Source organism: Oncorhynchus gorbuscha, linkage group LG10 (genome assembly GCF_021184085.1).
Source record: "Oncorhynchus gorbuscha isolate QuinsamMale2020 ecotype Even-year linkage group LG10, OgorEven_v1.0, whole genome shotgun sequence".
In the NCBI taxonomy this organism is placed as follows: Eukaryota; Metazoa; Chordata; class Actinopteri; order Salmoniformes; family Salmonidae; genus Oncorhynchus; species Oncorhynchus gorbuscha.
This window is the reverse complement of record NC_060182.1, coordinates 54441929-54456270: the sequence shown is the minus strand read 5'-3', so window position 1 is coordinate 54456270 and position 14342 is coordinate 54441929. Positions and strand designations below refer to the sequence as shown.

General features: G+C 43.1%; 1 protein-coding gene across 1 annotated transcript in view; it reads left to right on the top strand.

Moving 5' to 3' along the window:
- The first annotated feature begins 551 nt into the window (after positions 1 to 551).
- The window catches only part of LOC124046905, a 287212-nt gene continuing 273421 nt past the window's right edge, over positions 552 to 14342 (top strand). The window contains exon 1 of the mRNA XM_046367675.1: positions 552 to 1692. Within this exon, the coding sequence (XP_046223631.1) occupies positions 927 to 1692 (766 nt within the window). The 5' untranslated portion in view covers positions 552 to 926. The remainder of the gene's footprint in view (positions 1693 to 14342) is intronic.

The window sequence follows — 14342 nt, the reverse complement described above, 5'->3', positions numbered from 1 at the left end:
GCACCGCCGCTCTGGCTCAGTATTTGGCCTTGATAATTTCAATGAGATTTAGGCGCTTTAACGGATGCTGACACTGATCTGAAGGTGCATACTGCTCCCCGACACGTTTGTAACAGCCGTTCAACGGGCGGACGCTCAGACAGAGGCTACACTTTCTGGCACAGATGTGTCTCATATTCATTCGCATATTCGAGGATATCTGGCTTTACACTGATGTCAAGGGGATGCATACGTGAGTTTACAATACGAACGTAGGGAGCCAGGTGACTCATCTCGTGCACTTAAGCCAGCAAAAGCCATCGGAAAAGAGTATTGGAGAGACTGCGTCCCGACAGCGTAGGTATAGTCTTATTCGAGGGAAATATATTTTGTATTAGGATTTAAAGTTCCACTTTCCGCTTGACATCGTGGTGCCTTTATCGAGGTGAAGCATTGGGAGTAAAATTGTTTCGCGCTCTGTGAATTGCTCAAACAGATTTAGCTGAATACTGACATGGTCAGTGAAGATTTATGACAGGAGAGAGCGATACTGTATCTCTTCGCTGGCAAACGACTACTTGTACCCCACAACTGTGCCACGAGACACACAGGGAGCCTTTGATAGCCACTGGAGCGGACCCAGTGAATATCAAGCAGCGCCCTGCAGTAAGAGAGTAATTGGGGCGATATACCCGTGACAAAGAACATCATTTAGGGAGGAAAAATTATGACACGTTTGTTCTTTAACGAAGAAGGGTTAGTAGCAACAGTCACCGCTATCACCAAACAGATGTGAAGGGAATGTGCCGCGGGTGCGCACGAGCCAGAACTACAGAGCCCGCATGATCATCGATTCGCGCTTTGATTTTGTGCTGCGTTCGTGAAAAAAGAAGAGAAGGGAACCGGGGTAAAAACATAATCAAAAAGGAGATTTTTCGATTCCAAGCATGGCGACCAGGATATTATACTTGTTCGTTTGGTCTGCGGCATTTCTTGCTGAGCGGCAGTGCGCCTCGCAAATGACCACCGCAGGGCTTGCATTCCCCACTGCGGGGCTTGGCAACAGCAGCAGCAGCGGGGATGCCAGAAGCAAAAAAGACTCCAACCAGACCTACAACTCCCGACTTAAGAGGAAAAACCTGGCCATGGATTTTGCAGTGCCCTCTCTGTTGCGCTACTACATTACCGAGTTGATTAAACGTCCACTTAACGGAGATTGTCTGACTTTTAGTGGGTGCTATACGGTGCGCGCTAATTTAAGGATGCACTGCATTCCCTTACAAAAAACGGTGGCTACTTTTGTTGACCCAAAGTTGGTTGCAATCGATAGCATGGCGGCAGAGAATTCAACCAGTGCTGGTGGACAGCTTCCGGAACCAGTGCTGGTGGACGGCTACAAGAGGCCGCTGTCCAAAGTTCTGCATTTGGGTTTGACGAAAGCCAGCCGTAAATCGAATCAAGTCGTGGTGGAAATTGGGGAGGACTTGGTTAAAACGGGATGCGGTGGACTGGCAGTCTACGAGAAAGACCCGGTATTTTTCCTGGAAATTGACCTAACAAATATTTTGGAATGGTGGTTCGGCGCCGAAGGGGGCCGGCTAAGAGTCCGGCTTATGCCAGAAAAGAAAGCACAGGTTCCCGGGAGAGAGGACAAGTACACCGCGGCGATACGAGCAGCAGACCCCCGCCTCTTTTTTCATATAGCCTCCGGAGGTAAGGTTTTAGATCGATCCCTCCTCCTCATAATTTCTCTGTCTCTCTCTCTCACACACACACACACACACACACACACACACACACACACACACACACACACACACACACACACACACACACACACACACACACACACACACACACACACACACACACACACACACACACACACACACACACACACACACACACACACACACACACACACACACACACACACACACACACACACACACACACACAATGCAATGCTTCAAAGGATGACATGCTAAATTGGTTGGAATAAGTACGGCCTATAAACTGTGTGTTATTTAACTTTTTTGTGGAAAGAGCTGGATACCTTCACAGTAGCCTAATATGTCACGATATGTATTTTGTTCTCACACACCGTTGCATGTTTCGTTGCCCTGTCTGAAAACTGCAGTTTGATTGTGTTGTTGGATTTGGTAAGGGTCGTTGGCTTGATGATAGCTTCAGGCCTGGGTTTGGCAATTTACTGCACTTGTTATCAGATGGCGGATGGATACGTTGTCAACCAGAGTGATGGCACTGTGGTATTACTTTCTGAGTTAAGTGGCATAAGTAGTGCTTATTTAACAGAGTTGAGCTACACAATCAATAGGAAATAATGACTCATCTTATACTCATGCATTACACATGTTGTCTATTCATGAAAGGTGTGTGGTGATGGTTTTGCATCAAATTATAGTGCACTCTTGTTGCGCAAGTTGCATTTCTGGTGACGCAGCTGTCTAAGGCACTGCATCTCAGTGCAAGAGGCATCACCACAGTCCTTGGATCAAATCCAGTCTGTATCACATCCAGCTGTGATTGGGATGTTCCGTAGGGTGGCACACAATTGGCCCAGCGGCGTCAGTGTTTTGCCGGGGTGGCCATCATAGTAAATAAGAATTTGTTCTTAACTGATTTGCCTAGTTAAATAAAATAAAAATAAAAATGAAAGAGCTAACTATTTTCTCTCTTTCATTTTGGCCACATTGACTTTACTTACCTTCCAAATCAAAGTATCCTCAGTTGTAGCCCATATAGTCTACAATAGGGCCACACATCAATGTATTGTATTATGCAGTAATACCTCTGAATTCTCCGTCTTTGTTCATTTACCGCTATGTAGCGCTAATGAGTTTATTTTTTCTTTCTGAACCTGCCTAAAAGGCCTCATCAATTCCCTGAACAATCCAACATAAGTACCAATAGGTTAGGGATTAAACAAGCAGCCTTTATTTTGATCAAGCACAAATGAAGCTATTATCTCAGTGAATGCTTAGCACTCAATATTCCAGGGTGCTTCCCCATGTCTTCAGTGCACTGTAATCAGCATAATTTCTTAAACGCTTTGATGAGGGAGGCTGGCCTAGAAAAATGTAATCAAACCTGTCAGATAAGCAAAATGTGGGGCTGGCTCGGTCTGATAGCACAGTTCCCCCATGTCGGGTGTTCCTATACATTCTTAGCCTATTTGATTTTCAGAGACCTTCCCTTTTCACCAGGACTTGAACCAACCAATCCAACACCGTCAAACTCAGATCTGAATCCCACTGATTGGATAGAGACAGGCTAATCGCCTCATACAAACATCCGCCAAGGAACATAATATAATAATGGAGAAATTAGAACTTTGGATGCACATCAGAGATAGCTAAAGTTGGTGTTAGCCCACAGCTTTAGTACGCCATGCATGCCTCCTACATTCTTAGAAAAAATGTGTTCCAAAAGGGTTCTTTGTGGAGGGATAGGGTTCTACCAAGAACCGTTTTGATCTGAAGAACCCTTTTTGGAAGACAAAGGTTCTTTGTAAGGCAAAGGGTTCTCCCTAGAACCAGCCACTAGGGGCAACAGTGAGCGCTGATACCTTCAAGTAGGTTTTGGTTTTGCTAGAGCAATGGGGATTGTGGATGGGCATTAACATAAGCATCTGCCTCTGATTTCAACAGTTGGAAGTTCAAATCCAGCAATGTACAGTTATTTTTTTGTTTTTTGTTTTAAGCATATCCCAAACCTCAACCCTAATGCCTGAACTTAACCTTAAAAACTTTGAACTTTGAGGTTTGAGAAACATCTATGAACGTCTAACTCTGAAGTGAGACTGTGAGAGCTAGTTGAACAGAATCCATGTTTTTGAATATTTCAATTCTCTACAGCTTCCTTCTTTTCACTCTGCCAATTAGGTTAGTATTGTGGAGTAACTACAATGTTGTTGATCCATTCTGTTTTCTCATATCACTGAATCAAAGTCATTGAGGGAAGGGGGGTGCTAAGCTGGCAATTGGAATTGTTTTAAGATGGCAGTACTATGGATCATTTAATTATTTGATTTGGAATTTTAGGACCCCTTTATGTATCAAATAAATATGAAAAAACATTTGATAAATGCCCATAGAAATGCATTGAATAACACATTCAAAAATGTCTAAAAGTTCAGTCAAAAAAATCATTAGAAACAAGGTTTCAAAAACACTTCAAAAAGTGTCTGTCCTAAATCTAGGAGAAATATAATACTCAGGGAATATATATACAGTACCAGTCAAAAGTTGACACACCTATTCATTCCAGGGCTTTTCTTTATTTTAACTATTTTCTACATTGTATAATATAGTGAATACATCAAAACTATGAAATAACACATATAGAATCATGAAGTAACCCAAAAAATGTTAAAACAAATCAAAATATATTTAATATTTCATTCTTCTAAGTAGCCACCCTTTGCCTTGATGACAGCTTTGCACACGTGGTATTCTCTCAACCAGCTTCATGAGGTGTGGAATACATTTCAAATGAAACGTGTGCCATGATAAAAGTTCATTTGTGGAATTTCTTTCCTTCTTAATGCATTTGAGCCAATCAGTTGTGTTGTGACAAGGTAGGGGGGGTATACAGAAGATAGCCCTATTTGCTTAAATGGCAAGAACAGCTCAAATAAGTAAAGAGAAATGACAGTCCATCATTACTTTAAGACATTAAGTTCAGCTAATCCGGAACTTTCAAGAACTTTCTTCAAGTGCTGTCACAAAAACCATCAAGCGCTATAATGAAACTGGTTCTCATGAGGACCGCCACAGGAAAGGAAGACCCAGAGTTACCTCTACTGCAGGCGATAATTTCATTAGAGTTACTAAACTCAGAAATCCACAATTAACTGCACCTCAGATTGCACCTCAAGAGTTCAAGTAACAAGACACATAACAACGTCAACTGTTCAGAGGAGACTGCGTGACTCAGGCCTTCATGGTCGAATTGCAGCAAAGTTACCACTACTAAAGGACACCAATAAGAAGAAGAGACTTGCTTGGGCCAAGAAACACAAGCAATGGACCTTAAACCGGTGGAAATCTGTCCTCTGGTCTGATGAGTCCAATTTTTTATATTTTTGCTCCCAACCGCCAACCGCCGTGTCTTTGTGAGACTACGAGTAGTTGAACGGATGATCTCCACATGTGTGGTTCCCACCGTGAAGGATGGAGGAGAAGGTGTGATGGTGTGTGGGTGCTTTGCTCGTGACAGTGTCTGTGATTCATTTAGAATTCAAGGCACAGTATTCTGCAGCAATACGCCATTCCATCATACCACGACAGCCCTCAAGGAACTTTACTGGACTTTATGCAAACTGGAAACCATATATCATGAGGCTGCACTTATTGTAGATGGGGATGGTAAACAAAGCAAATTTGAGAACAAGGCTAGCTAGCTAAATTCCATCAGCATATTGACTGTAGCACTCGCGCTGGCAAAACTTTGGATCACTGCTACTCTAACTTCCACAATGCATACAACGCCCTCCTTCTCCCTTCTTTCGGCAAATCTGACCACGACTCCACTTTGTTCCTCCATTCCTATAGGCAGAAACTCAAACAGGATCTACATGTGCTAAGCACAATTCTGGTTTGACCAATTGGAATCCACGCTTCAAGATTGTTTTGATCACTTGGACTGGGAGGTGTTCCGGGTAGCCTCAGAGAATGATATTGATTTATATGCTGATTCGGTGAGTGAGTTTATAAGGAAGTGCATAGTAGATGTTGTACCCAATGTGACTATTAAAACCTACCCTAACCAGAAACAGTGGATAGATGGCGGCATTCGCGCAAAACTGAAAGCGCCAACCACTGCATTTAACCATTGAAAGGTGACTGGGAATATGGCCGAATACAAACAGTGTAGTTATTCCCTCCGCAAGGCAATCAATCAAGCAAAATGTCAGTAGAGACAAAGTGGAGTCGCAATTCAACGGCTCAGACACGAGACGTATGTGGCAGGGTCTACAGACAATCATGGACTACAAAAGAAAAACCAGCCACGTCGCAAGGCTGCCGGACCAGATGGCATCCCTAGCCGCACCCTCAGAGCATGCACAGACCAGCTGGGTGGTGTGTTTATGGATTATTCAATCTCTTGCATACCAGTCTACTGTCCCCACATGCTTTAAGATGGCCACCATTGTTCCTGTACCTAAGAAGGCAAAGGTAGCTGAACTAAATGACTCACTTCTGTCATCATGAAGTGCTTTGAGAGGTAAGTCAAGGATCATTTCACCTCCACTTTACCTGTCACCCTAGACCCACTTCAATTTGCTCACCGCCCCAATAGGTCCACAGACGATGCAATCACCATAACACTGCACACTGTCCTATCCGATCTGTTCACGCAGAATACCTATGTAAGAATGCTGTTCATTTACTATAGCTCAGCATTCAACACCATGGTACCTTCCAAGCTCGTCATTAAGCTTGAGGCCCTCTGGGTCTCAACCCCGCCCTGTGCAATTGGGTCTTGGACTTCCCCCAGATGGTGATGGTTGGTGACAACACTTCGCTGATCCTCAACACTGAGGTCCCACAAGGGTGTGTGCTCAGCCCCCTCCTGTACTCCCTGTTCACTCATGACCGTGTGGCCATGCATGCCTCCAACTCAATCATCAAGTTTGCAGACGACACAACAGTAGTAGCCTTGATTACCAACAATGACGAGACAGCCTAGGTGAGGGCACTCAGAGTGTGGTGTCAGTAAAACAACCTCTCACTCAACGTCAACAAAACAAAGGAGATGATCGTGGACTTCAGGAAACAGCAGAGGGAGCACCCCCCTATGCACATCGATGGGAAAGCAGTGGAGATAGTGAAACGTTTTAAGTTCCTCGGGGTACACATCACAGACAAACTCAAATTGTTCACCCACACAGACAGGTTGGTGAAGAAGACTGAGATTAAAAAACAGCTTCTATTGCAATGCCGTCAGACTGTTAAACAGCCACCACTAACACAGAGAGGCTGCTTCCTACATACAGACTTTTCAACCTCAGAAGGCTGAAGAAATTTGTCTTGTCACTTAAAATCCTCACAAACCTTCACAGATGCACAATTGGGAGCATACTGTTGGGCCGTATCACAGCCAGTTACAGCAACTGTACTGCCCACAACCGCAAGGCTCTCCAGAGGGTGGTGCGGTCTGCACATCGCATCACCGGGGGCAAACTACATGCCCTCCAGGACATCTACAGCACCCGATATAATGGGAAGGCCAAAAGATCACCAAGGACAACAACCACCCGAGCCACTGCCTGTTCACCCCGCTATCATCCAGAAGGCAAGGTCAGCACAGGTGCATCAAGGCTGGGACACAGAGAGGCTGCTGCCACTTTATTAAATGGATCACTTTAATAATGCCATTTTAATAACGTTTACATATCTTGCATCACTTATCTCATATGTATATACTGTATTTTATACCATCTATTGCATCTTACCTATGCTGCTCTGTTATTGCTCATCCATATATTTATATATCCTTATTCCATTCCTTAGTTAGATTTGTGTGAATGAGATGGTTTGGGATGTGGTGGACCACAGATTGAAGGAAAAGCAGCCAACAAGTGCTCAGCATGTGGGAACTCCTTCAAGACTGTTGGAAAAGCATTCCAGGTGACTACCTCATGAAGCTGGTTGAGAGAATACAAAGCTGTCATCAAGGCAAAGGGTGGATACTTTGAAGAATCTAAAATATATTTAGATTTGTTTAAAACTTTTTTGGTAACTTCATGATTCCATATGTGTTATTTTATAGTTTTGATGTCTCCACTGTTATTCTGGGGCGGCAGGGTAGCCTAGTGGTTAAAGTGTTGGACTGGTAACCGAAAGGTTGCAAGTTCAAATCCCTGAGCTGACAAGGCACAAATCTGTCATTCTGCCCCTGAACAGGCAGTTAACCCACTGGGTTGTCATTGAAAATAAGAATTTGAAAAAAATTCTACAGTGTAGAAAAGTGTGAAAATAAAGAAAAACACTGGAATGAGTAGGTGTGTCCAAACTTTTGACTGGTACTGTGCGTATTTAAAATAATAATGGGTGTAGACAAAACATTCAAGGAATTGCCTGATTGCACATTTAATAATTTTTTATTATTCTTGCCCCCGTACATGTTCTACTATCACATTAGAAAGTACATATGGACATTCAGACCGTTCATAATTATAGTTGAGTTCAATTAAAATATTTTAGGAAGTGTATGTGCTTAATAGCATGATGTTACATTTTCGGCCAATCAATACCTTAAGAGCTGTTGACATTTCTTGTACGCAAGAAAATCAGTCCAACACGGCTTACATCCAACGAACCGCTGTCAAACTGATTCTGTTTGCGTTATTATAGTAATTTACAGTTGTCTCCATTTTCTTTCCAGAGCTGCCCCCAGATTGGTACAGATGTATAAAATGTATGCCTTTACCCTGCTACAATCTATCTGTGGGCCGCACAGTCAGTGTAATCACTCCTCCTCGTGACAAAAGCAGAAACAATTATAATTAAATCATTAGGCTTTCTGGCCACGCTTCAAAACATTGGAAACATTTCCGTTTCTTATCCATTATTGCTCATATTCATTGGCTGCTTCTCCAAGGAGCTTGGAAAATATTGCAAAAATATAACCCAGTATGCAAACTTATGCTGATTCGTGAGCAACCTTGCAGAAAATATTAGTGAGAAAAAGCTTGCCAAACGGTGAGGTATTGATAAACACCTTGACATGGTACAGGCGCCTAATGCTTCTAATGATGTTAAATCACTGCACTTCTGTTTAATGCTGTAGCAATGATTTGATATGACGACATCCTTTATTTCAAGGTGACTACTGTGGTTCTAGCCACTGTGTGGTTGGCTGGTTGCCCCTGTCTCCGTTCCCTGATGTTTTAGTTACTTACGTCACTTTTTTATTTGTTCTTTGAGTACTTCCAACAACTTTTTTTGATTAATGGCACTGTGCATATGGAAGGTGGGGCACAGGAGTTTTAGTTTAAAGCTAGTTATGGAGAAAGAGGCACACATCAATTGCTTATTTATGCAGCCGCCCCTCCTTTCTTCAGAGATGCCCCACTTTACAATGCTCAGGGATTAGGTAACGTGCAGCATGTAGGAAGTCAGACAGTGTTTGTGTGAGTTACATTGGTGGAGATGATGTGTGTGTGTGTAATTTGGAATGCCACAGACCTAGTTTCCTCTGTGAACAGGGTTTGTGCGTGTTACAATGGATTTGTGTGTGTGTGTGTGCATTCATGTGTATGGAATTTAAAATGCCATGACATCAGCACACACCTCGTTTCCTCTGCTTGGCCATAATGGGCAACAGTGGTGTCACATTGACAAATGTGACCTTTTCTGCATTCATGTTGGAGCCGGAGGACAGAGATTGTCAGTGCATGTACCATATTTGTGACTCGTTTCAGGAAACTAGGCGTATGTCACACGTCACTACTTCACAGGAGCGCCATTTGAATGTAAACATTATTTTTTTTGGCAGGAATGCCTTCTAGAACATGTGCCTTAATAACAAATCCATAAATACAAATCAAATTGTTAAATTACGTGCCTAGTTGGTTTAGCCACAAAACAAATACATGAACCTTCCCGCTAGCCATGATTGTGTGAGATAATGAAAGGGCATTTTAAATTCTTAATTTAATAAAACAACAAACTTTTGAATTATATTTTGATGACTTGCGCCCCATAAAAAGACATACTCTATAGCCTACACAGGTGTCATGCGTGTAGCTTGTTGATGGCTCCATTTTTTTAGGAGATCGCTAGTCAATTCAAAATGCAATTAAAATTACGGAATTGAGTAAGCTAAATAAAGGAGTAGGCTACCACGAGCAACCGTCAGGTAGGCTGTTGTTACATCTAACTGGAGTTGTTCTAAACATGGACGGGGAACGCAGTGAAATAGCCTCAACTAGCCTAGTTAGCTAGCTGCCATGCCTAGCGAATAACTTAGCTAGCTTTTTTTTTACATCGATTTGATGCAGTAAAGATAGGCACTGCCAGATGGTATGATAAATAACCTATAGCATATACATGTTTGTCTATTTAGTGCGAGTCAGTGGCTACTTTTTCTCTATCTCAGTCTAGTGTCACACACAACACCAGCCCCTGCCCATTCCCCGGCCATGCTACAGCAGCTATGCACATGACTCTTCCGAGTCATGTACGAGGTTTGCAGGTTGCGCGTCAAACAAGTATCCAAGTTGAAACAAAGTTTCAAAAAATGTAATGCTATTGTATGAATAGATAAATTATTTCAAATGCCCATCCCTTGTTCTGGGTAAATCGAGATGAATCAACAGATGTCTCCCATTTGCCCAACTTTGCCGTGATACAGTACATCAAGCTCCTCTCACCCACAAGGATAATGGTTAAGTCAGAATGTTACACTTACTTGCTATCTACACTCAGTGGCCAGTTTATTAGGTAAACCAATCAGTTCACAAAAATGGTTTGTGCCTACAGACAGTGAGTCACATGGCCATGGCTTGTAATATAAAGCAGACAGACAGGCATCGAACCATTCAGTTACTCTTCAATTGGACGTTAGAATCGGCAAAATGAGTGACCTAAGCAACTTTGAGTGTGGTATGCTCGTCGGTGCCAGGCGCGCCGGTTCCAGTATCTCAGAAACGGCCAGCCTCCTGGGCTTTGCATGCACGACAGTGTTTAGGGTTTATAGAGAATGGTGCGACAAAAAAAAAATCCAGTCAGTGGCAGACCTGTGGGTGAAAACAGCACGTCGATGAGAGGTCGAAGGAGAATGGCAAGAATTATGCAAGGTAACAGGCGGGCCACAGACAGGCAAATAACCGTGCAGTACAACAATGGTGTGCAGAAAGGCATTTTAGAACGCTCAAATCGTCCGACCCTTGTGCTATTGCAGAAAACAACCACACCGGGTTCCATTCCTATCAGCTAAAAACAAGAAGAAGCAGCTCCAGTGGGCACGCAATCACCAACCCTGGACAATTGAGGAGTGGGAAAACATTGCCTGATCCGACAAATCCCGGTGCGTGTTGCGTCATGGAGTCAGGATTTGACGTATGCAGCATGACTCCATGGCCACGTCCTGTCTGGTGTGAACGGTACAGGCTAGTGGCGGTGGTGTAATGGTGTGGGGAATGTTTTCCTGGCACAGCTTAGGTCCCTTGATACCAATCGAGCAAAGTGTCCATTCCCCAAAAATTCACTGTGTTTTGGAGGCAAAGGGGGGTCCGACTCGGTACTAGATGGTTGTACCTAATTAACTGGTCACCTGTGTATATCTGTGTAGCTTAGTGGATTAACACACCAAGGTCCTTCCAAGGGTAGTAGGACATCAAGCAGTGTGTGTTTGTGTGGATGCCGGTCGTCACAATTAACACCCTCTCATGATGCCCTCTCAAGCATGAACATGGGGATGTGGAGGGGGAGAAAGTAGTCTGTTGATGATGATGCACCTCACATTAGATTCCATTCATACATCTTCCTCAGCTCCCTTTATGATCTGTAATTGTATTTTCGAGGTGCGGGGAGCGGGAAGCGGTGTGAGCCGTATCCTTGTCACTGGCCAAAACTCACTTATAACAGGATACAATCTGCCATGAAAGGGGGAAGAAGTAGCAGAAAAGTGGAGATTCTGTAGCTTCTGGGGAAGGCACAGTTTCCACAATAATTTTCCACAATAATCTCCTTTCCTCCTCCGTTTCCCTCTCGTAGACACACCTCATTTTTGAGAGAAGGGCAAGGTGCGTATCAATTCGACCCCAGCTTCTAAATGCATGGATGGGGGAGGTTAGGGCAGAGATGAGGGGTGCAGAAGGGGGTGAAGTGGGGCAAGTAATGGCATTGGAGGGGCTTTGATTTGGATTTTATTTGGATCTCTTTTAGTCCCCATTTGGACTAATCTTCCAAGAGTCCTGAAACATTAAAATACAATTTATAATACAAACACATTTTCACATATAACACACTATTAGAAACATACATAATATACTAACATAATGACCCAATAAATACTCAATCTAAAAAATATTGATTCTTCATCTACTATAGTCCCACAACATTTCTATGTATTATATTTAAATCGTTTTAAAAGAATATTGAAAGGTTTCTAGTTTGCTCAGTTAATTTATTCCATTCCTTTATTGCTCTAAATCGAAATGTTATTTCTCTTTTCTGTCTGGACAACACATAGATGGTGAATAATCTATTTCTAGTATTTATGGAATGTCTGTCTCTTACCAACTGAGTACCGTTGTGAATAGAACTTGGCCGTTTTAAATGATGATTATTAGTAAATAAAATAAGCATGTTTTATTTATCCTATCGATTGATGACCAACCAAGAACACTGCGCATGACTGCTTTGTTCTGTGCATTCTGCAGCATCCCAACTTCACTTGATGATGCATTTCCCCAGACCACAGAACAGTAGTTCACCTGACTCTCAATTAATGCTCTCAATTAATACTCAGTTGTCCCTGATATTCTCCAAATCTCTTTGTAAAGCATGCTGTAGCTGTTGTCCTGCAAACAGCTTGGGGAGCTGTTTGGGCTTATCTGAATGGCGGGTGCGCCGGTGAGTGCGCCCCAATGTGCTCAGCGGAGCGGAGAGGTTGAGAGGATCATGGGGATGGAATACAGTGTACAGAGTGTTTCTGTACTCCCTCTCCGACGTCTCCGAGCAGACGACTTATCTTCTTGGCTTGAGCAGCGAAGAGTGTACTCCGCGTAGAAAAGTTTGGAAAGTCAGGAATTTTTGCTGTTCATTTTCAGTCGAGATGAGTGTGGCTTCTCAAAGTTTCAATTCAGTGCATTAGGCAAGCAGGTACCCGCTCCACACTTGATAGCACAGATTATACTGGTAAATAATTGAAGACTGTCTAAATAGATGTGTTTGCATGTTGTGATCGACAAATGAACATCAATCATCTTCGGTAATGGCATTGTAGAGGCTTTGTCCTTATTTGAACTCATGTTTTTCTTGTTTTGCTTGTGTCTTTGAGTACAGTCACTGTCAGGGTAAGGACACACTACTACAGCATGGTACACCTACAGTGGCGAGCAGGACGTGTTGTTGAACATCTCTATTCAACTAGAATTTCCCCAAACCCACCACCTCCTGCATTGACATAATTGTATTGTACACTCATTATTCAAGTCATTCTCTAATTTAACCAAGTCACCTTTTGTCCAAATATGTGAATATCTTCAGGGCTAATCGACAAGCATTTAAAAAAAATAAAACAGTCTTGGTTATGATGTCCACTAGGGAGCAGAGGGGTTCTTTGAGGCAGCTGGGTACATTTCGGTCATTGGTCCTGCTGGAACAGTAGAACATGGAGTCAGTGGCCAGGTTTGATGCGGCCACATCAGCAGTGCAACATGAATAAATCAAAAAGCTCTGTGTTTCGCTACTAATGCCAGTTGGACGACTTCGGGGGTAACCTTGCTTGCTTGCATTCGGTCCAGGGAATCTGCCTCCAGCCCAAGCTCAGTCTGGCCCCTGTCCCGCCACTAAATGTTTCCCTAGACATCTCCTGACCTTGCTTGTTCCTGCTCTGGAGCTAAGTGGAAAAAAGGGAGGTAGAGAGAGAGAAAGAGAGGCACAGAGAAAAAAATGAAGACTAGACAAAGAGGGTTGGCAGTGTGACAGGGCCAGGGTAATTAATTCACCTAGTGGAAAGCGTGGTCGTCAATATAGCACTGCGGTGACTCTTTTGCTTATCGCTAATACGAAATTTGCTGACCCTAAAGCGCTTGGAGAGATAAATCTTCCCCTTGCTATGATAGCATCTGCTGCGATTAAACAAAAGGGGAGTGGGAAGACACAAGTCAACCAGCGCATGGCCATTGGCAGCAAGTGAGTTTGGCTGACTTCCAGTTTGCCACTTGATACCAATCAAACATCAAGCATACACATATGTATTGGAGGGTTTCTAAGTTATATGATTTTTGCTTAGGCCCTTGGAAGAGAGGAGGGGTGGATGTCGATGTCAAATTCGGATTTAAATCGATCAGATTTAATTCACTCTGTGAATGAATGCCAAGCTTGGAGAATAGTGGAAAAAACCTATATCTAATTTATCCCTTGAAAGGGACAATGACACTTTGCTATGAAAGAGCTCATGTTACAATCTAACATTCTGGCTTGAGTAATAATGAACCGCCCGATTCAACTGTCACGTATTGGACGATATAGATGGCAAATATCCATGGTAAATCCCTTGACTGACGGGAGGAAAACCATTAAATGAAACCTCAGACGCATTTCATATAGTACTAGATGGCCTACTGTTCAGGTGTGAATAAAGGGAATGGGACTATTTGGAGA